Source organism: Mauremys mutica, chromosome 3 (genome assembly GCF_020497125.1).
Source record: "Mauremys mutica isolate MM-2020 ecotype Southern chromosome 3, ASM2049712v1, whole genome shotgun sequence".
NCBI classification, from domain to species: Eukaryota; Metazoa; Chordata; order Testudines; family Geoemydidae; genus Mauremys; species Mauremys mutica.
Window position 1 is genome coordinate 190,567,686 of NC_059074.1, and position 23,990 is coordinate 190,591,675.

A 23,990-nucleotide genomic window follows, 5' to 3' on the forward strand; every position below is an offset into this window, starting at 1 on the left:
AAAGGGCAAGTTCATCAATGCCATAAGGACTAGCCTGAGGTCCCACTGAAGAACAATAGGCTGAACAGGAGGGTATTTGCATACAAGGCCCTTCTAGAATCAGGCAGTCAAAGGGTGAGTGAAAACCGAATGCCCCTCCACAGGAGGATGGAAAGCACTGATAGCCACTTCGTGCACTTTGATGGAGCTGAGATTGAGCCCTGAGGCCATCAGAGATGGTAAATAGTCTACAACCATCAGGATGCCCACAGCCTCAGGAGCAAGACCTTTCTGCTGGGCCCAGGAAGTGAAACATATCCATTTGGCTTGGTAGAATTATCTCATGGAGTCCTTCCTGCTACTCGAGAGGACGTTTCCCACTGCCAACGAACATTATTGTGCCAGTGGAGGTGTCCATCCAAAAACCAAGCTCTCAAATGAAGTGTCCGTGGATCAGGGTGCCTGAACCTGCTGTTGTGTTGTGTGAGCAATTCTGGGAACGTCGGAAGCAGAGAATGGTTCGATATGCGGAAAAGAGTTGAAAACCAGAACTGGCGAGGCCAGAATGGGGCGATCGGGATGGCCATCACACTCTCCCGTCAGAGTTTGTGAAGGACATAGGGCAGGAGTAGTAGGGAAGGGAAAGCGTAAATGATTCCATCTGACCAGTCAACAACCATGGCGTTGCCCTGTGAATTGTCACCGAGCCCTCCCCTGGGACAGTACTGGATTATTCCTGGGGGAATTCTGCATCACTGTGTGTGCACAGAATTCATGTTCCCCACAGTTTTCTTTGTTTCCCCGCAGAAAAATGGCTTCTGATGGGAAAGCAAGGGAAGCCACAAGAGCAGTCACGTGCCCCTCTCTGGCAGCACCGGCAAGTCGGTTTGGACATCCAGAGCAGCTGGCAGAGATGTAAATCACTGCCGGGGGTGAGGAGGGGATGTGCAGTCGTGTGTGTGAGAGTGACACTCCATCCCTCTTATTCACTATTGTGGCACGCTCCGCGTGGATGGGCAGGGCTTTGGGGTGTTTCTGAGGAGATAGGAATGGGGCAGGCTCTGTCCACTCAGGCAGAACAAAATGTATACTCCTGGGGGAATTCTGCACCATTGCGCAATGCAGAATTTTGCAAAAATTATCATGCATGCAGAATTTCCTTCCCCCCACAGAAATATGCTGCACTGTTGCTAGCTGCCACTAGTGACCACGGGACCCAGCAGAGCGCAACTCGCACATAGAAGACATTGCTGGGGGGACGGAGAGAGAGCTACAGGGTTCCTGGCAGCCGTAGTCCCCAGCATGCCCTAACAGGAGGAGAGGGTGGCGTGCAGGAAACTCCATACAAGCCTGTTACCAAGCACCAGGCTGTTTCTTCCTCTGGATCCCTGGGCTTGGGGTGGAGAGGAGGGAGAGAGAAACAATAACTGGGTTGCCAGAGGGGTTTCTTTAATTCCACTCCTGGGGGAATTTTCGTTTGTGTCTGTATTGTTACAGACATACTTGCTGACAGGTATTTTGAATTAAATTACTAAAATAATCGAAACTGGCATGATTATGTAGTGTTATTTTGACAAATAAAATTTGCAGAATTTTGCAGAATTTTAAAATGTTGTGTGCAGAATTTTAATTTTTTTGGCACGGAATGCCCCCAGGAGTAACTGGATGCACTTGCTGTTGCCATGAGAGGAAAAGAGATCCCTGACTAGGGTTCCCAACAACCAGAAATGTCTGCGATTACCATGTCACCCAACTCCCATTCGTAGTCGGTCATGAAATTCCTGCTGAGTGCATTGGCAATCACATTCTGACTCCCTGGGAGATAGGTCACTGACAATAAGATATGGTGTGCATCGCACCACTTCCACACACAGTGCTGGGGACCTTGTCCCTCCTTGCTTGTTTATGTAATAAACCACAGTGGTGATGTCTGACAAAAGAACATGACAAGAGTGGATGAACAGTAAAAATGCATGGCACGCCCTGCACACCACCCTAAGTTCCAGAGTGTTGATGTGCATCCGGGGTTCCCAAGTGTTCCAAGTTCCTTGTGCCATGTGATCTACCATGTGAGCGCCTCAGCTGTCAAGTGACACATATCCTTTATATTCATCACACTTGGAGAGGACGGAAGGAAGGGCATTCTGGAGCAAACGTGGAGTGGATCGGTCCACCATCGAAGGGAGAAGATGACTTCTTGTGGAATGATAAGAACGGTGTCCACGGACTGGTGCATAGGGGAGCAGCCATAGTTGTAGACAGAGAAGCCATGAATCGAGTGAAGGCCTTGACATATGTGCACGCTGCCATGTGACCTAGGAGGGGGACATAAGCTCTGGCTGAGACCAAGAGGTTGGATGTCACCGAAGTGATCAGGTCCAGTAGTATCTGGAACCTGTCCTTCAGCAGATTAGCACATGTGGAGGTCGATGGGTACGCCAATGAACTTCAGGGACTGCGTAGGGTGCAAAGTAAATTTTTCAACTTTCACACTCACCCCTACTCTACTCTAGAGAGTAGAGAAGTAGAAGGAGCTGGGAAATCGATTCTAGAGCTACTGTTTTGGACCATGCTGCCAGCAGCCAGGCATCCAGGTAGGGGAGTATTCCCTGCTGTCGAAGGTGAGCTACTATCACGGAAACCTATGTAAAGATTGTTGGAGAAGTGGTAAGAATGGGAGAACCCTGTATGGGAAGTGCCGAGGACCCACCGTGAACCTCAGGAACTATCTGTGGGTTATGTGGATGTCGATGTGGAAGCAGGAGGCTTGCATATCAAGAGCCACAAGCCGCATGCCTTTTTCTAGCAAGGGAATGATGGCTGCAAGCGTGACCATGCAGAACTTTGGCTTGCAAATGGAACAGTTGAGGCATTGGAGATCCACAATTGGTCTCCATCCTCCCTTCTTCTTGGGTACCAGGATATAATTGGAATAGAAACTTGTGCCCTGAAAGTTTGCGGAAACTGGCTCTACTCTTCCTCTCTGCAGTAGGGAGTCCACCTCCATGGCAAGGATACTGTCATGAGAGCAGTCCCTGAGATGGGACCATTGTGGGGGATGTGGAGGAGGTAGCATCATAAACTCAATCATTATAGCCACGTTGAATTACATCCAGGACTCACTTGTCCATTGTTATCATGCTCCATGCTGGCAGAAAATTTGAGATGACCTCTGAAAAGGGAGGCTGGCAAGAGTGTTGGAGTGCAAAGTGACTGACAGTGTCCTAGATGCGCTCAGAAATATTGCTTATGAGAAGATGGCGGAGAATGGCATGGAGGATGGCGTACAGGGAGGGTTCCCCGGCCAGGATCCAACTGCAGCCCCATGGCTACCTCCATGAGGTGCTTCTTAAGGTGGAGGGAAGGAGAGGCAAATCCTGCACCTAGATGCAACGTGGGCTTCCCCGAAACAGTACAGACAGCATTGGTGCTCATCGCTGATGGAAAACGAGCGAGGGCAGGAAGTGCAGCATAATCCAGTACATAGACATAGGTGTTGGGTGTATGTGAACAGCAGAAGCTCCAACTCTGAACATGTAGCGCTGAACAGGAACTGAAAGCGAAGTTAGTCTGCCCTTCCCTTTATTGCCTTGAGTGAAACCATGAGGTGATACAAGGGCGCATGCACAGACCGACAGACACTACTACTTTGAAAAGCTCCAGCTCCATGGGCATGGCGCTTGCGCATTACCGTCAGTGGAATAGAATAGGGCCCATCATTCAAAGAATAGAAGATATGCGCACACATCTGAAAGTTAAAGTACTAGGGTCAACTCCTGAAATACTTGCTCAGTTTTTACTCAATCGCTAAAACCAAGCAAACTCCCCAGTGAAAGTACTGAGTCAAAAAAAACTATTTAAGGCATCCTGGAAAAGGAGAGCTTTACGGAGAGCTTTGAAAGAGGATAACAAGGAAGATCAGAATAAACAAACAATCAATTTGGCAACAGGATGTTCAGTAATAAATTAACTATTTTAACATAGTTGTAAAAAGACTGAAAGATGCAGTAAAGGAACTCATATTTGAATGGCAGCTAAATACATATTTGTGAGCCCAAAATACATTCTGAGTCCTAATTATTTACCTATACAGAGCCATAAAGATACATGGCACTTCACAAAATATAAGATGGGACTCCACTCAGAGGAGTTTACTAACTAAATAAGACAGAATAAAATGAATAAAAACAATAATGGCAAGGGGAAAGGAGAAGATAATGGTGGAAGGAAGGAAAGAATGAAAAGTTACAAGTAATAAAAATCATGTGATTTGTAAAACCATGTGTAAGTAGTGCATATCCCCTGTTACTTCTGAATTTTCTCTCTCTACTTTATAAGAAACGGTAACACTTGCAAAGCACTGTTTAATAATTAAGTGTGACAGGCTGATGCCAATTATGAAATAAATGGAGCAAATGGAATAAAATCAACAGTGCTATTTTTCCCCAGATACCCTAATCTACTGTCAAATAAACATCATCTTTCAACCTCTATGCATGATCAATGAGCCAAGCACAAACTAAGGCTAAGAGTATTGTATAACTCACCAGGGAAATCTCCTTTCCGGCTGCTTTGGCCAAACTCTTGAAGCTGAGCTTGCTGGTTTATCTGTTCTTTCTGCAAATTTTCATACCAATGGGTAACCTCAGCCCTTAGATCTGCCACTTGATCACTAGGATACATTTCTATAGTCATCTGAAACATAATGCGCACATTTTTTCAGAATGAACAATGAACATTATGAAACATAATGATCTAGGAATAAAATCCAGTTGGAAAACCAATGTTCTACCTTGTCAGGAAGTCCAGCTGGCTGACATACAATTCTTAGGGGTAATGACTGTTTATCACTAAGTGCCTTTAAGTGACTGCTGATACCAGTGCCTTCAATCTGCCACTGTCTCAGATGATACGCAAACCTTAAGAAGCATATAAAAATCACACATAAAAACACTAAATGTTTTTGTTAACATCTGTTTAACTCAAAAGCCTGACAAACAGTAGGAAGACAAGAATGCTAAGAAAGGTCCCAACTCCACTTCTCTGGTCTTGCAGAGATTCCAACACAAAAAGAAAAGACAAGACTTTGTATTCCTGATATTGCTTAAGTTTAAAAAAAAAAAAACCAACAACACTTTCCACCTTTTTTATACATCATGAACTGGGCCTTACCAAATTCACAGCTGTGAAAACTGTCATGGACCATGAAATCTGGTCTCTCCCCATTAAATTTGGTCTTTTGTGTACTTTTTTACCTTATACTATACAGATTTCATGGGGGAGATTGGCATTTCCAAAACTGAGGGTCCTGACCCAAAAAGGGGAGGCGGGGGAGTCGCAAGCTTCTTGCGGGAGAGGTTACAGTATTGCCACCCTTACTTCTGTGCTGCCTTCAAGAGCTGGGTGGCCAGACAGCGGCAGTTGCTAGCAAGGCACCCAGCTCTGAAGGCACCGCCGCCGCCGGCAGCACCATGGCATGGTATGCTATTGCCACCCTTTTGCGCTGCTGCCTTCAGAGCTGGGCCCTTGGCCCAGCAACTTCCACTCTTCAGCCGCCCAGCTCTGAAGGCAGCAGCACAGAAGTAAGGGTGACAATACCATACCATGTCATCCTTACTTCTGTGCTGCTGGTGGTGGTGGCGCTGCCTTCAGAGCAGGGTTCTCAGCCAGCACCCACCACTCTCCAGCAACCCAGCTGACGGCAGGGCTGCCATCAGCAGCAGCGCAGAAGTAAGGCTGGCAATACTGCAACCCTATGATATGAAATTGACCAAAATGGATGGTGAATTTGATAGGGCCCTAATCATGAAACAGCAAAAGAGGGCAACCATCCTTTTTTTTCCTTGCCAAAAACCTTTAACAGACTACGCCTCACACAAAATATTTGCAAAGTATGTATTATTATCCCCATTTTACACAGAGGAAACCAAATGAATAATTTACAACTCTGTTTTTCATTATATCACTCAACTCAAATTTCTATTTGGTATAAATGATAGGAAAATAAATTACAATAATCCCAACTCAAAATATATTTAAGAAATTGTTTACCTCCTCCTAAAAGCTTCAAGGTGTGTCTTTAGCATTAAAAGTCCTCTTTCAATTATGGTGAGACTTGAGTGGGAGTCTTGCTCAAGATTACTGGAAGCGATCATAAGGCTCTCCATACACTTGCTAATAAATTCTTGTTCTTTTTCCAGACCTGTTTTACCTGCAGACAGATATTTAAATAAATATGTGACGAATGTACTGAAAACTGCAAGTTTTAGTACTCAAGATTAAAACAAGATAAACTAATATTCTTTAAAAGATTTTATTTTTAACAAAAAATGACTAAAAGATTATTTTGTAAAATATCCTTGGATTTTAGTACACCAGTGTAAATAAAACTGAGGACTCTTACCATTAATATAATAAGAATTGATATACTGGATAGCTGCTCGACTGACATCACCAGACTGGGCTCTTAAGGCAATACCCCAGAATTGGTCCATACCACACAACTGTGAAAACAAATGAAAAATTTGTCATGTGATTATTTTCCTACTGGGAACCATCTCTCCCCCAGTCTGACACATTTACACTATGTCTTTTCCTGTTAGTACTGGAGATACTCCCACAGAATGCTGGGACTTGGCCAAGCCCTGAATGCGTGGGACATGAGCATCTGAAGCACTATAGGCACACTCTAGATAGGAAAGACAGGTCTGACTATTGGTTTGGAAAGAAATGCTGCCCTAAGGAACCTCGACAACATTATGCTATCTATCCAAAAACTTAAGCTCATTCAAGTGATAGTACTATTCAGCAGTCAGACTATCAGAAATGATGGTAGAAGATCTTAAAGCGAAGCCTAAGTCATCCTGAAAGAAATCCATGGAAGCTGGAATGCCTGATTCCTTGGAGTTAATCTCTGTATCCTGGCACCCATCAGAGAACTTTGTGTAAACTCCTGAGTAAGCAAAAACAATGCAAGGCCTACAAAAAGCTCAGAGAAGAATATCCCATGTTGTTTATAGGACTTGCTGCTCAATAGTCAAACTGTTAGGTCCAGTTACTCTGAAGTGGGATGAAGAAGCAAACCCTGGAATGGAAGATCCTGGCTTGCTGGACAGATGGAGTAAAGATCTCTATGAAAGCTACACTAGGTTTGAGTATCACAGCATACTTGGCCACTTTCACCTGATCCCCTTTTGAATCTTCTGGATCCCTTTTTCTACTAGCAGAAAGCGGGAGGGTGGGGGGCCCGACGACGGACACAGAAGACAATTCATCTATTTGTGAGCCATTATAAGACACTTAACTTTTTCCTAACAGGTGTTCTTCAAGATGTGTTGCTCATGTCCATTCAACTTAGGTGTGTGTGCTCGCCACATGCACTGGTGCCATAAGTTTTTTCCCTCAGCAGTAGCTGTAGGGGACCAGCTCAAGTGCCCCCTGGAGTGGCATGCATATGCCGTGGCATATAGGGTGCCGCCAGCTCCCCCAATCCTCAGTTCCTTCTTGTCGGCTTGTGGAATGGACGTGAGCAACACATCTCAAAGAACACCAGTTATGGAAAAAGATAACTGTCTTTTCTTCTTTGAGTGCTTGCTCAGGTCCATTCAATTTAGATCAGTGGTTCTCAAAGTCGGTCTGCCACTTGTTCAGGGAAAGCCCCTGGCGGGCCAGGCTGGTTTGTTTACCTGCTGCGTCCGCAGGTTCGGCTGATCGCGGCTCCCACTGGCTGTGGTTCGCTGTTCCAGGCCAACGGGGGCTGTGGGAAGCAGTGCGGGCCGAGGGATGTGCTGGCTGCCCTTTACGCAGCCCCCATTGGCCTGGAGTGGCAAACCACGGCCAGTGGGAGCTGCAATCAGCCGAACCTGCGGACGCAGCAGGTAAACAAACCAGCCCGGCCCGCTAGGGGCTTTCCCTGAACAAGCGGTGGACCGACTTTGAGAGTCACTGCTTTAGATGACACCCAAGCAGTACCCCTTGGAGGTGAGTAGGAGTTCACGGATGAGTAGACTGGAATACAGCTCTGCCGAATCCAGCGTCATCTCTGGCCTGCTGAGTGATGGCATAGTGGACCATGAACAGAAAACTATATACACTATAATACAAGAATTAATGAGATCGTACAAACAAGAGAGCAGCTGTGCTAGCTGAAGCAGCAACAGTTCCAGCACCGTCACTGGCGGCAAGAAGGAACTGAGTGTGGTGGGAGCTGGCAGCGCCCAATGTACAGCGGTATATGCGCGCCACTCCAGGGGGCGCCAGAACTGGTCTCCTACAGATACTGCTGAGGGAAAAAACTTCCGGCACCAGTGCATGTGGCGAGCACACACACTTAAGTCAAATGGATATGAGCAAGCACTCAAATAAGAACTGTTCCTACTGACCTTTCGTCTTCTTAGCTGATAAAGAACCACCAGACCCTCATGTTTTCACTGGATGTGAACAGATCCACCTGGAGGGCTCCCTAGATATCAGCTGCAACAATTCTTGCTTAAGGACCACTTTCAGTAATGTATCTGCCAGCAGCTTTTTAGTCTGCATTTTTGTCCATTGTATCTTATGTTGATCAGACAGATAGAGGATATGTGATCTTGTGCCCACTTGCTGATTTATGTATGCCACAGTCATTCTGCTGTGAGCTTGAGGCAAGATGTTCTCCTTTCTCAAGTGATCCTGGAAACCCTGAAAAATTATCATGACCAATTCTCACCTCTGGGAAGTTGATGTTCGGGAGCATTTCTGACAACATTTCCTGTACATCATGGCAGCCCAAGTAAGCTCACCATCCTGCAAGGTTGCCACATCTGCGGTCAGGACTTTGGCGTACACATTGTGAATAGAGGATGCTACCATCCCATGGTTCTTCTGTTTTCCCAAACTGGGGGATATAATGACTCTAGATGGCATCTTTAATTAGCTCTGCATCTCTCTTTGGGAATGGTCCCAGGACTTTTAAGAGAAATCCCTGAAACTCTCTCATGAATTGGCTTGCCCATGGAGTAATCTTTATGCAAGAGACCTGAAAATCTAGGTGTTAAAGGCAAAACAAATGAATGATATTCTAATGCAGGACACCTGATCAGGTTCTTCTTGAAACTTTGCTCTGTCAGAAAAACTGACTCTTCTTGTGTCTATTACGAAGCCAAGGTGGACGGCCCTCTAAGAAGAGAACAAGGAGCTCTTCTTTCCATGTATTATAAACCCAAAAGGCACAGAGGAGTTGCAGAGTTTTATGCCATGACTCCTTCTCAATCAACATTAGGGAGTATGAAGAAGGCATAAGCAGAATTTAATGACTTGCTAACTGAGCCTTTCCCCATTATTGCAAGTCTCCTATTCCTTCACAATGACTTGTTCGAAGGGGGAGTGAAGGTAGATAGAAAATTTCGTCTTGGGTTTGGATGGGTGTTATTTACCCTTGGACTTGGTTGCTTTTTTTTTCCTAATGAAATCTCGATGGTGGCGCCACCTTTCTCCCCATTGTCTTAAATGCATATGGAGGAAAGAATTTCTTCTAATCTCTGGCATGGTGTTACCATGGTGTGAAGCTGACAATTCTCTTTTTCAGGGGATCAGATAGAACCTAATGGAATAAGATGAGTATCTGAAAGGCTTCTTGGCATTTTGTGTGTTTTCTGGTCTTTGGAGACTTTTTGCTCCTTTTGCCTCTTAGAGGATTTTCCCTCGCATCTGAGGATCTGTCCTAATTGATGCTCCCATTTCAGAGATAACTCATAGGGATGGCTTTGAGTCCCTGTGTTCCCCCCGTTCTCCAATGTATAACTGGAGAGGAAAAGCAGATCATCCCCTACAGGAACCCAGATCCTTCTCCTGGTAAAAAACAAAGAGTCACAACAAATGTCAAGGGATTCTACTAACCAGCTAAGAACATGAGAGGAGAGACCGATATTTTTCACCATTTCACCTTCAAGGTAGACTGGATGGATGGAGGAAGCTGAAAGAATTTTGTACTTATTCTCTGATCATTGAGGAAGGACCTGGCTGCTGGATCCCAAGAAGGACTGACCCACCATTGCAAAGGTATATCTGGAGTGCCTTGAGTGGTGTGGGAGGACAAAAAGCCCCAATGTGCTGTCCTTTATGATCTTTCTGCTGACAAAACAAGAGTCTTTAAGCTGGGAGCAACTATGGCAAAGCTCCTTCTTGTGGCTCCTGAGAGGGCCTCCTCTCAAATGGGGTACCTCTTGGCCTTTCATCTGGGCTTTTTGACCTACTACACTGAGGAGATAGGAACAAATGGAAGAAATGAGGTCAGCACGTGGCCTTAGAGGATATAATCCTCAAAATAATTTCATCACCTAGGTGAAGGATAGAGGGAGGGAGAATACATCTCATTTCTGCCCCAAAATGTAGCTTTAAAAGTAAACATGGTAATGGAATAGGCAGGAATGATGGGTCAACTCTGTATGCATGGCCTGAGGCAGATAATCTGGCATGAGGCTGGAAGTGATGTGACAAAGCCTTAGAGCCCCCTGGAAAAGTATGAACTGCTTTCAGTATGATTCAAAGGGAGATGCAGCCCAAATCTCTCAGACTGGGGGGAAAGGTCATGATCCACAAACGTAATGTTCCTGTAACAGTAGCGCAGCTAGCAGGAGAGCAGGGCAGCAGCCACTCCCCCACCGAGCACAAGTGGCGCCTTTTCAATTTTTACTCACCCGGCGGCGCTCCAGGTCTTCGGCGGCGGGCCCTTCACTAGCTCCAGGTATCTTTGGCGGCACTGAAGGACCCGCCGCCAAAATGCCGCTGAAGACCTGCGGAGCGAGTGAAGGTCCCGCCGCCAAGGTGCCACCGAAGACCCGGCGCACCACCCCATCAGTAAAAGCGCCGCGAGGTGAGTAAAAGTGCCGCAGCAGGTGGCGCCTTTTTTTTTTTGCTCCCCCCTGTTCCCTCCACCTGGTTACACCACTGTCCTGTAAGCCTTACTGCTAAAGCTAAACTTTAAACACTAGCAAAATGTAATTATAGATGAATACTTTGATATCCAGTATTCCTGTCAAACATAGGAGGCTCATTGCAATGTTAGATTTGGTTGGCAACCTCAAAAGAAACTGGAAGTCAAAACAAAAAAGCTAAGCTGATGGGTTGAATGATTCAGAGGACAATGCTACACAGTACTTTTCACTCCCCAGTTTCTTTGTAAACTCAAAGCTTATGTGTCATTCTTAATTTGTATTTATATATTGCGGTGCCATAAATGTGTCTATAGAACAGGCTTCAGATGTGCAAAGAGCTTTTACCAGGAAGAAAGTAAACAGTGAATAAATGGAATAAAAAGTAGAGATATGAAATACTGAATAAAGATAATAAATACAAACTGAAAGTGTCTTTTCAATCTAACCAATATGTCAGGGAAATAAAGACCACTGAAGTCTGCAGTATTAGAATGTATAAAAAAGTTTAAGGCACACCCAGAAATCCATCAACAAATTCTTCAAGAAGAGTCAAGATTTTTCAATTTAACGTACTGCTGACAAATTTACACAGTATTTTAAACAAAGACTTAATTGTATAGCAAATAATTAAAGGCTATTTTTCAAAACAGTTGATAATATAGTCTCCTCTCAATTAAATGAATGTAATGACTTACTAAGTATTCTACTTAAAGGGTGGAGGGATAGGCCTGAAAAGTATGTCAGAAATAAATTGTTTTAGATATACACTTACATATAAATGAAAGAAATATATGTACCAGTGTTTCAAACAGTCACTTAAAGTTAGTTTGCTAAAAATGTATATGATGAATCTTAGCTACAATATATGAAAAATAAAAATCATTTACTTAAATCATAATAAAAACTGTGTGATACAATAAATATTACTACTTAATATACAATTATATCCACTAATTATTAGAACATCTTTACTCAGGTTTAACGGTGGTGCAATAGATATACAGAACACTTCTTTACCCCACAGCTGGGGTAATACATTATTTTTTGTCAAGGTTCAAATTTCTTGGTGAAGGTATACTCAAGATCCAGACACCTACCCAACTCCCCTCACTGTACCTCCTGATTGCACACCCAATTGCCTGCCAGCTCCCCCACCTGACCTGACAGTAGGGTGACTTATTTCCCTAAACTGAAAATGGGATGCACACGGCTGCTTGAGCCACCTGGCGTTGCCATGCCCCCTCTCCCCCCAAAGGGTCCTCTGTGCCCCCAGTTGAGCCAAGTAGCAGAGATGTGGGCAGTGGGGAAAGGAACTGATATGGGCTGGGATATGTGCAGCAAAGCAGGGTGTGAGCGTGTGTGAGTACTTCTGAGCTCAGAGCCAGGCGGAGAAGCTGTTGGACTATGATCCAGCTAGCAGGGCGATGCCCCTTTGGGGATTGGGATAGCAGAGGGGCAGGAAAGAGACTCTGGTAGTGGGAGGAAACAAGGAGACTCCAGAGAGTAGCCGTCGGGAGATGTGGGGAGGCCAGGAAGTGGCAGAAGCGGATGATTAGAGGCAGCCTGGGGAGGGAAAAAGGCCAGTTGGGGCAGGAGGGAGCTCCGTGGACTAGCCCCGAAGGATGGGGGTGGGAAAGACACAAGGCCAGGGTGGGGACACCGGGGACCGCTCGGGGATGGGTGGCACGAGGCTAGGTGGGAGGACTCCAGGGGAGTCCTGTGCTGCGCTCGGCGCCCCAGCACAAATGGATGCTGCAGGACCCTGTCAGGCACTTACCAGCCGGGTTGCCAGGTAGGGCCCAAGGCCACCAAGTTGCTGCTCCATAGCCCAGCTAGCCCCACTGTCTCCAGGGAAAGCAGAGAAGAATTTGAATTAGGGCCTGGACAGCGCTGCCCTCTGATTGAGCTGCAGAGTGAGCACGTGACACCCCATCACTCCCTGATTGGACGGACAGGGCGTAATGGAGACACAATAGGCTGCTCACGGGGGGTATGTGTAGGGAGTGGAGATATCCCCCAAAACGTCACCACTTCCCCACCACATCCCTGCACTACCGCCAGTGTGGCTGCGGCTGCACAAGCAGCCGCCCAAGGACACACTGTACCCTGAAGCCCAGCCCAGCTGTTAGCCCCCTGCTGGGGCTGAGGAGCGGGCATGGCTCCACATGGCTCCAGCCCTGACTCAGCTCCAGCCTGTACGGTCCACTGAAAAAGTGTCTGACAGTCCAGACTTGACCCTCGGTCCGCCTACTGACTACCTCTGCCCTACAGTAACTGTGGTTCTTTGACATGTTATCATCATGTTGGATCCCATGGTACATGTGCATGCGTCTGATGTCCACAAGCTCAGTGTCTTTTGAATACCAATTGCCATGGGGGTTGGGCATGTGCTTTGTGCTTCCTCACACTACTGTGTGAGGGCACAAAGGATGGAGTGGTCATGAGTCTCCCCCAGTCTCCTTGCAATTCATGCAAATGTAGGTTCTCTGACTGTAAGGCCAATTCCTAAATCGCCATTTTATTTTACCAGGGTTGTTGTTTGGCCTCCATGTTGGTACTCCTTCTTGCTTGTTAAGTTGGTGCCCTTTTCAAACTAAGGCGGTAACTGATCATATGTAACAAGTGTAATCTGCCTAGAGACAGGAAGTTATATAAGGACTGAGCACACAGCACTCCGTGCTGTCCGCCCCAGTGGCAGCCAAGTACCTAGTGTGTGTGATCCAAGTGGAGACATCAAGTCAAGACTGAAAGATCATATAAGAAGACCAGAAGACCTATTTACCTGTTGTTCTCAATCGTTCCTGATTTCCTGAGCTGTTCCTGTGTATTCCCAAGTTCCTGTCTCATGTTCCTGAGTCCTTGCATGATCCTGTTCTGTCCCATGTTCGCCAGAGACATGGTGATGTAATAGTTTTCTTGCTTTGTTGTATACCTACCAATCATCTGTATTGCTTGGGTTCCTTGGCTTCAGGCCTATTTGTTTGTTAACATTCAAATGCTTTATTGCTTGTTCGCTGTTATTGGTTGTGGAATCCTTTGTTTAATAAACCTTGCTCTGTTTGCACCTTTACATTTGCCTTCTAGTACTTTGAGAGTCATCATCACCCGCAGTGATAGATACGGGAAGAGGGGCGCGGATCTGGTCAACCTGCTAGAGGATTTGTGTTGTAACAGTAACTTGAATAGCCGGTTAACATGACCAGTGGGTAAGTATGTAACAGGCCTTTGAGAAACTTCAATACCTGCAGGTGAGACAAGACCAAGAGCAGCAGTATAGGATGATAGCAAGAGGAAATAGTTGCAATGTGGACCTGAATGGAGCTGAACAAAAAGCCAGAACACTTTAAACGCAAAAAGAAATCAAGGATCTTCAGGATCAGTGCCAGCATCAAGTCCAGATTGTGTTGGGCTGTCCATAAAGAGAACCCCTTCCATTTTGAGGAATAAATCCTTCTTTCAGATAGGTCTTTCTGCGCTGGATCAAGATCTCTTTCAAAGGTACAGAGCCAGCCAACATCCATGAACTCAGATGAAATGTCTTCAGGTTGCGGTGCTGTGGTTCTGTGATATCAGGTGCAGACATTCTGGGAACCGGCAAAACTGTCCCAGCCAGTAGGGAGCTGCAAGAATGAGCATGGCTTTGACCTGCTTGATTTTTGGATTTCATCTTGGGAATCAGGGGAATGGATATAGGAGGCTTCAATTCCACAGCAGAAGGAAGGCACCCAGAAATGAACACTGGCTCATGCCCCGTTTGCAGCAAAAGTTCTGAAACTGGATGTTCTTCTTGGTGGTGAACAGGTCTACTGTGGGAATCCCCATCGATGAAATACCAGCTAAATGATTAATCTGATTTTATTTAGTTTACTAAACAACAATAGTGACAGAATTCTGTCCTCAAGAAAATAAGCTCTCACTGACATAAGAACGGCCATACTGGGTCAGACCAAAGGTCCATCTAGCCCAGTATCCTGTCTCCTGACAGTGGTCAATGCCAGGTGCCCCAGAGGGAATGAACAGAACAGGTAATCATCAAGTGATCCGTTCCCTGTCACCCATTCCCAGCTTCTGGCAAACAGAGGCTAGGGACACCACCTCTGTCCATCCTGGCTAATAGCCCTTGATGGACCTATCCTCCATTAATTTATGTAATTCTTTTTTGAACCCTGTTATAGTATTGGCCTTCACAACATCCTCTGGCAGAGAGTTCCACAGGTTGACTGCGTAGTGTGAAGAAATACTTCCTTTTGTTTGTTTTAAACCTGCTGCCTATTAATTTCATTTGGCGGCCCTTAGTTCTTGTGTTACGAGGAATAGTAAATAACACTTCCTTATTTACTTCACACTAGTCATGATTTTATAGAACTCTATACTCCCCCCTTACTCATCTCTTTTCCAAGCTGAAAAGTCCCAGTCTTATTAATCTCTCCTCATACAGAAGCAATTCCATACCCCTAATAATTTTTGTTGCCCATTTCTGAACCTTATCCAATTCCAATATATCTTTTTTGAGATGGGGCGACCACATCTGCATGCAGTATTCAAGATGTGGGCGTACCATGGATTTATATAGAGGCAATATGATATTTTCTACCTTATTATTTATCCCTTTCTTAATGATTCCCAACATTTTGTGTGCTTTTTTTGACTGCCGCTGCACACTGAGTGGATATTTTCAGAGAACTATCCACAATGACTCTGAGATCTCTTTCTTGAGTGGCAACAGATAATTTAGACCCCATTCTTTTATATGTAGAGTTGGGATTCTGTTTTCCAATGTGCATTACTTTTCATTTATCAACACTGAATTTCATCTGCCATTTTCTTGCCCAGTCATCCAGTTTTGAGAGATCCTTTTGTAGCTCTTCGCAGTCTGCTTGGGACTTAACTATCTTGAGTAGTTTTGTATCCTCTTCAAATTTTGCCACTTCATTGTTTGCCTCTTTCCCCAGATCATTTATGAATATGTTGAATAGGACTGATCCCAGTATAGACCCCGGGGGGACACCACTAATTACCTCTCTCCATTCTGAAAACTTACCATTTATTCCTACCTTTGTTTCCTATCTTTTAACCAGTTACCAATCCATGAGGACCTTCCCTCTTATCTGATGACAGCTCACTTTGCTTAAGAGCCTTTGGTGAGGGACCTTGTCAAACAGGATAAGAGACTATTTTTTCATAGTTCACTTGGAGGGCTGGCTGAGGCAATACGGAGAATGCATATTGAAGGCTTACCATTGTTGTCTACTGGGATCTGCCTCTGATCAGCCAATCATTCAACTAATGGGAGATATGGATGCACTTTCAACTGAGATGGCCCGCCACCATAGCTAAGCATTTCCTAAAGATTCTTGGTGCCATGGAGGGCTTGATAATGGTTGGGCCCCACTGTAGACCTCAGTTATTTCCTGTGTACCAGGTACTTATATAATAATAAGCATCCAGTAAGCTGAGTGGTACAAATCGGTCTTGAGGCTGGAGAGATGGGGACAAGCATTACCATCCAGAATCTACGGTGGTGTACATATTTGTTCAGTCTCCAAAGATCTAGGATAGGCTGAGGGCCCCTTTTCTTCTTTGGAATAATGAAATATTGGGACTAGAAACCTTTTCCCTGTACTCCCTTGTGGTACCTCCTCTATGGCTCCTAGATGAAGCAACAAAAAAGACGGTTACTCACCATTGTAACTGTTGTTCTTCGAGATGTGTTGCTCATATCCATTCCAGTTAGGTGTGTGTGCGCCGCGTGCATGCTTGTCGGAAGATTTTTACCCTAGCAACACTCGGTGGGTCGGCTGGGCACCCCCTGGAGCGGCGCTGCTATAGCGCCAGATATATACCCCTGCCGGATATATACCTCAGTTCCTTCTTGCCGGCTACTCAGACAGTGGGGAAGGAGGGCGGGTCTGGAATGGATATGAGCAACACATCTCGAAGAACAACAGCTACAACGGTGAGTAACCATCTTTTCTTCTTCGAGTGATTGCTCATATGCATTCCAGTTAGGTGATTCCCAAGCCTTACCTAGGCAGTGGGGTCGGAGAGAGACGTGGCAGAGTGTAAGACTGCTGAGCCGAAGGCTGCATTGTCTCTGGATTGTTGTACCAATGCGTAGTGGGAAGCAAAGGTGTGAACTGAAGACCAGGTAGCCGCCCGACAGATTTCCTGGATGGGGACATGGGCCAGGAAGGTGGCAGAAGAGCCTGTGCTCTTGTGGAGTGAGCAGTAAGGTGGCTAGCCTGAACGTGAGCGAGCTCGTAGCATGTCTTGATACAGGATGTCACCCGAGATCCGCTGGGACAAGACTGGCATGCCCTTCATTCGGTCCGCCACTGCCACAAAGAGCTGGGGCGAACGTCGAAAGGGTTTCGTCCGCTCTATATAAAAGGCAAGAGCCCTACGGACATCCAAAGTATGAAGGTGCTGTTCCCGGCGCGATGAGTGTGGTTTCGGGAAGAAAACCAGGAGGAAGATGTCCTGGTTTACATGAAAAGCAGACATCACCTTGGGGAGGAAGGAGAGGTGTGGTTGGAGGTGCACCTTGTCTTTGTGGAAGATCGTATAAGGCGGTCCCGCCGTCAGGGCGCGGAGTTCTGAGACTCGCCTCGCCGAAGTGATAGCGACGAGGAAGGCCGTCTTCCAGGAGAGATATAAAAGGGAACACGTGGCCATAGGCTCGAAAGGGGGCCCCATAAGTTTGGCTAAGACCAGGTTTAAGTCCCAGGTAGGGGCCAGGCGCCGGATCTGTGGGTACAACCATTCTAGTCCCTTAAGGAACCGGGAAACCATCTGGTTAGAAAAGATAGAACGGCCACCCTCGCTGGGTCGGAAGGCCGAGATGGCTGCCAGGTGCACCTTTAAGGAGGAGACCGCGAGGCCCTGCTCCTTGAGGGACCAAAGGTAGTCCAATATCTTTGGGATAGACACCAGATGAGGATCGCAGCTGTTCTGATTGCACCAGAGGGCGAAACGCTTCCACTTGGCGAGGTAAGTCGACCTAGTGGAAGGTTTCCTGCTCCCCAGAAGCACATGCTGTACTGCAGCAGAACAACTCCGCTCCGCCTGAGTCAACCACGCAGGAGCCATGCCGTCAGGTGAAGGGACTGCAGGTCCGGGTGGTGAAGCCTGCCGAAGTCCTGCGTTATGAGATCCGGCCATAGCGGCAGGGGAATTGGCTCTGCCACTGATAGGTCGAACAGCAGGTTATACCAATGCTGCCTCGGCCATGCTGGAGCAATGAGAATAAGGTTGGCTCTGTCCCTCCAGAGCTTGAGCAGCACTCTGTGAATGAGGGGAAACGGTGGAAAGGCATAAAAAAGGTGTCTCGTCCACAGGAGGAGAAAGGCGTCTGAGAGAGAGCCCGGGGAGCGTCCCTGGTAGGAGCAGAACACGTGGCATTTCCTGTTCTCTCTGGAGGCAAAGAGGTCTACTTGGGGAAAGCCCCACCTCCGGAAAACTGTATGGATGACATCGGGACGGATCGACCATTCGTGAGACAGGAATGACCTGCTGAGGCGATCTGCCAGGGTGTTCTGTACTCCTGGGAGAAAAGATGCTACTAAATGAATAGAGTGGGCTATGCAGAAGTCCCACAGCTGGATGGCTTCTTGACAAAGTAGGGAGGAACACGCCCCGCCCTGCTTGTTTATGTAGAACATTGTCGTCGTGTTGTCTGTGAACACGGACACACAGCGGCCTTGTAGATGGACTCGAAACGTCTGGCACGCCAGGCGGACTGCCCTCAGCTCCCTGACGTTGATATGTAAGGCCAGCTCGTGGGTGACCAGAGGCCTTGAGTGTGTAGGTCCCCGAGGTGGGCACCCCAACCCAGAGATAATGCGTCCATGGTCAGCACCACTGAGGGTTGGGGAGGGTGGAACGGTACCCCTGCGCAGACTACCGCGGGGTCCAACCACCAAGTGAGGGAGTCGAGGATCGGCCTGGGGATCGTGATCATCGAGTCTATATTGTCCCTGTGTGGGCGGTATAGTGATGCGAGCCATGTTTGGAAACGCCGAAGCCGGAGTTTCGCGTACAGGGTCACGAAAGTGCATGAGGCCATGTGACCTAGTAGGCTGAGGCAGGTGCGCACTGATGTTGTCGGGAAGGATTGGAAGCTTCGAATGATCAAAGACATGGCCTGAAACCGAGGCAGAGGGAGGCAGGCCCTGGCCAGATTGGAGTCCAGAACTGCTCCGATAAATTCTATCCTCTGCGTTGGAGTCAATGTAGACTTTTCGGCGTTGACCATAAGGCCTAGCCTGCCAAAGAGGTCTGTGACTACGCGCATGTGCTGAGACACCTGCAGTTGGGAAGTCCCGCGAACCATCCAGTCGTCGAGGTACGGGTAGACGTGTATTCGACGATGGCGGAGGGCCGCAGCGACCACAGCCATGCACTTGGTGAAGACCCTCGGCGCCGTAGAGAGGCCAAAGGGGAGCACCATGAATTGGTAGTGCTGGTGGTTGACGACAAAGCGAAGGTAGCGTCGATGTGGTGGGTAAATGGCAATGTGGAAGTACGCGTCCTTCATATCGAGGGCGGCATACCAGTCTCCCGGATCCAGGGAAGGGATAATGGTCCCCAGGGTTACCATGCGGAACTTGAGCTTTACCATAAATCTGTTGAGCTCTTGCAGGTCTAGGATTGGTCGCAGACCTCCCTTTGCCTTGGGGATTAGGAAGTAGCGGGAATAAAACCCCCTGCCCCTCATGCCTTCTGGCACCTCCTCTATGACACCCAAACTCAAGAGAGTCTCGACCTCTTGCAAGAGGAATTGCTCGTGAGAGGGGTGGGTAGGGTGGGTGGGTGGGAGGGGGAGAAACAAATTGGAGGTGGTATCCCGCTTCCACCGTGCGGAGGACCCAGCTGTCGGAGGTTATCTGGGAACAGGCAGGGAGGAAATGGGAGAGATGGTTGGAAAAAGATGGGGAAGGATCCAGTAGGGAAACTGGTGGGTCGTCCTTGGGTGTCCCATCAAAAGTTCTGCTTCGACTCCGAAGATGGTTTTGGTGGCGGTTGGGCTTGGTTTCCCTGGTTGCCCGATTGTCTCCGCCGGTTCACCCTGCCACGACGCCTGGTGTCTTGTCGCGGCCTGGGTTGATTATAGGGGCGGTACGGCTGGGGCCGGAATGACCTACGTTGGGTTACCGGAGTGTGCATGCCCAACGAGTGCATTGTAATGCGGTTGTTCTTGAGGCTCTGCAGTCTTGGGTCAGTTTTCTCTTAAAAGAGACCCTGGCCGTCAAAGGGCAAATCCTGAATCGTTTGCTTCAATTCAGGTGGGAGAGTCGAAGCTTGGAGCCAGGATATGCGCCTCATTGTTATGCCAGAGGCCAGGGTTCTGGCCGCCGAGTCCGCTGAATCCAGGGAGGCCTGGAGGGCAGTTCTGGCTACTTTTTTACCCTCTTCCAAAAGGGCCGTGAACTCTGTACGGGAGTCTTGTGGCAGAAGCTCAGTGAACTTGCCTACAGACACCCATGTATTAAAGCTGTAGCGGCTGAGAAGGGCCTGCTGGTTGGCCACCCTAAGTTGAAGGCCGCCAGCCGAGTACATCTTACGGCCTAGAAGGTCCATGCGCCTCGCCTCCTTCGCCTTAGGAGCCGGCGCTTGCTGGCCATGTCGTTCCCGTTCATTGACGGATTGAACTACCAGTGAGCAGGGAGGAGGGTGGGTGTACAGATATTCATAGCCCTTTGACGGGACCATGTATTTTCTTTCCACTCCCCGAGCCGTCGGTGGGATGGAGGCCAGGGACTGCCATATGGTATCGGCATTGTTTTGAATGGTACGTATGAACGGCAGGGCCACTCGGAGGGGGGCATCCGCCGTCAATATGTCCACCACTGGGTCCTCTACTTCTGCTACCTCCTCAACCGGCAGGTTCATATTTTGAGCTACCCTCCTCAACAAGTCCTGATGCGCCCAAAGGTCAATAGGAGGAGGACCCGAGAAGGATGTTCCTGCAACTGCCTCATCAGGTGAGGAGGAGGAGGAGAGGCCCGGTACCAAGGGGTCCTGTGGTGGGTCAGTGAGCGGCGGAACAGCGTCTGCAGCGAGAGGAGCTTCAGGTTCCTCAGAAGCCAGTGGTGCCTCGTCAGTGGTCGTGGGAGGAGGCCTGCTAACCGTGGCTTCTGGAGCTCGATGGTCAGAGGGGCCTGAGCGTTGAGCCGCGAATGGGGCACCTTGCGCTTCGTGGTACGCCCACGGGGTCCAGAAAGCCCATTGAGGAGGGCCTTGGTCTTGGCCTTGAGGCTCCGACTGCTGGTATGCAGCACTGCCGGCGTGGGACAAGACGGATGGTTGTCTCGAAGGCCATGGCAGTGCCAAGAAGCCCTGGGACGGTGCCGCCGATTCAGCCGTTCGGTCCCGGGGCGGTACTGAGGAACGGTACTGGTCCTGTCGGTGCCGGGAGTGAGATCGGGACCATCTACCGTGCCGGTGCCGGGAGGTCGACTGGGATCTCGAGTCCCTATGGCGAGAACGGCTGCGGGACGCACAGTACCGAGAGCAGTACTGAGAGCCGGATCGGTGCCGATAACATCTGTCCGGCGACCGGGATCATGATTGTCTCCGCGAGTACGACCGGTACCGCGATGGAGAGTGGTACCGGGACTGCAAGCGGTGCCGGGATTGGGACCGGCGTGAGTGGGAACGTCTCCGAGATCGGGATCTGGAGTGATGTTTCTCTTGGTGGTCAGAGGAAGGAGGCCTCATTATGGCCAGCTTGCCAACTGACTTGACGACCCGCACCGGCGGCCCCGGGGGTTGAGGCTGTGTCGGCTCCGTCAGCGCAATTAGCTCTCTTGCCGTCGAGAAAGTCTCAGGAGTTGAAGGGAGAGCTAGCTCAACCGCAGTGTGGACCGGGGAGCAGTGTGGTACCGGACTCAATGGCCCTTGCGGTGCCGGAGTCGCTTGAACGATTTGCAAATGCGACACTTATCAGGAAGGTGAGACTCTCCTAAGCACTTCAGGCAAGATTCATGAGGGTCTCCAACCGGCATCGGCTTCTGGCAGGCCGAGCACGGCTTAAACCCCGGTGCCTTGGGCATGAGCCCGCACCGGGTCAGGGGAAAAAGGGGCTAGTCCCCCAATCCCCCGGTGAACTATAACACTAACTACAACTAAACTAGTAAACTAACTCTAACTATACTAAAGTTGAACTATATACACAATAAGGTAGAAACAAGAGCGAGAAGCTAGGGTTGTGGAGGACAGCGATGCTGCACTCCACTGTTCCAACAACCGTCACGGGCGGTAAGAAGGAACTGAGGAGCGGATGGGTCGGCAGGGGTATATATCTGGCGCTATAGCGGCGCCACTCCAGAGGGCGCCCAGCCGACCCAGCGAGTGTTGCTAGGGTAAAAATCTTCCGACGAGCGTGCATGCGGCGCGCACACACCTAACTGGAATGCATATGAGCAATCACTCGAAGAAGAAATGTGCCTTCCCCACTGCCTCTTCCCCCCACCCCCGCTTCCCCTTTTGGCGAGAAGAGCCGTTCTCCCCAGCTGCTCCTCGCTCTTCCTCTGCCCCTTGCACGTCTCCCCTGTTCTCCCCAAGTGTTTCCCTCTCTTGCTGCGTGGCTGAGAGCCCCCGCTGCTGGAGCAGGCTGACAGCTGGGAGGGATGCTACAGAAACAGTGGCACGAACTCTGCTCTGAATATCAGCAACTCCTCAGTGTCAAACTCTGCAATCAGCTCTCCGGGTGGAGGGGAGTCGGCTGAGAGCCTTTGTACAGATCTCTCGAGAGCCGCTCCAGCCCCAGTGTGCCAGGTTCCAAAACTCCGGTTTTCAAAGTCCAAACCCAGCCATTCTCAGGCTAGTTCTGACCAGCTTGAAATGGTAAATTTTCATAACCCTGCTATAACACAACTCTGCATTTATCACAATCAAATTTTCTGGACCCCAATTATCGTGTTATAGCAGGGTTTCACTGGATTTCTCTCCTTTTTTTTTTTTTAAACAGTTTCCAACATGTTTAGTAGCTTTTAGTATTTAGGACAAGTGTTTCATAAAAACATTTTGGGCCAGATTCTGACAGGCTCTTACATATGTGCACAGAAAGGTGGGGGGAGAGGAAAGAGTACACAAAAAACCTCCTCACTCTCTTCGCATCCCACACACAAGCCTTGTCATAAATTATATTTCCTGACTTCGTAGTGCAGCGACTGGTCTCTCCTAGTGTTCTGGTGAGCAAACACCACCCCAAAAGGAACACGCACCTGTTCTCCTTTTGCATTAGTCTGCAAGGCAAGACCAGTATGCAAGGGCTAGCATGCTACACCCAGTGAAAAGGTGTAGTAGCAGGCATGGAGGAATTCTACCTGCTGCTGCAATTAAATCATTATGGACTTTATCATTCCTGTCTGGCAGTTTCATGCTGGAATGGTATGGAGTTGTCACATCCCATGGGGATCTCCAGGAGAAAAATTTCGTTTCCAAAAGGTTTATTTCCATTGGGATCGCCCCATCCAGTAGATAGTTTTACACTGATGTAATTGTGATGACTGACTTATTTTATCTTGTCTCTGATTTGTTACTGTTTGCATGCACTGTAAGTAATTTATAATTTAAAAGTGTCTTCCACTGTGGAATATCTGCAAGCTATTTGTATTATCAACATTAAAATCTCACCTTCCCCACCCTCCGCCCTTTTTTTTTTTTTTTTTAATTGTAGAGAGAAAGTGTATTCATGAAATTCAGGGGGCTAAATTTTCACCTTTTATAAATGGAAATACTTTCAGAGGAGACTTTAAAAACAGAGGTTCTGTCTGGCACACATGAACATTAAAGATCTCATGGCACTTGTTGCAAGAACAGAGGTTTGCATCAGTGAATTCAATCAAAATTCTCACATGCCCGTCCACACAGCTCCTCTCCACAGGATACTGTTGGTCAGTGTGTCAATTGGTTGCTAACATCCACTTCAAATATGGTTACATTTCTGAGGTGCTTTGTGGTGTAAAAACACCTTAAGAATCTATCAGGACAAGATGTTCTACAATCTACAGCATATTATATGAATGTAAGACATATTATATCATGACATATTTCTTATCAAAATGAATATGTTGTTAAGTCTGTGAAGATTAT

The 23,990-nt window shown here is 47.9% G+C and overlaps 1 protein-coding gene across 1 annotated transcript in view; it reads right to left on the minus strand.

Annotated features, from left to right (window-relative positions):
* The window catches only part of USP34 (ubiquitin specific peptidase 34), a 307,644-nt gene that overhangs the window by 145,446 nt on the left and 138,208 nt on the right, over window positions 1-23,990 (minus strand). Inside the window, exons 24-27 of the mRNA XM_045009712.1 lie at window positions 6,383-6,482; window positions 6,031-6,190; window positions 4,772-4,898; window positions 4,527-4,674 (exon numbers count right to left, since the gene is read on the minus strand). Coding sequence (XP_044865647.1) covers window positions 4,527-4,674; window positions 4,772-4,898; window positions 6,031-6,190; window positions 6,383-6,482 — 535 coding nt within the window. The remainder of the gene's footprint in view (window positions 1-4,526; window positions 4,675-4,771; window positions 4,899-6,030; window positions 6,191-6,382; window positions 6,483-23,990) is intronic.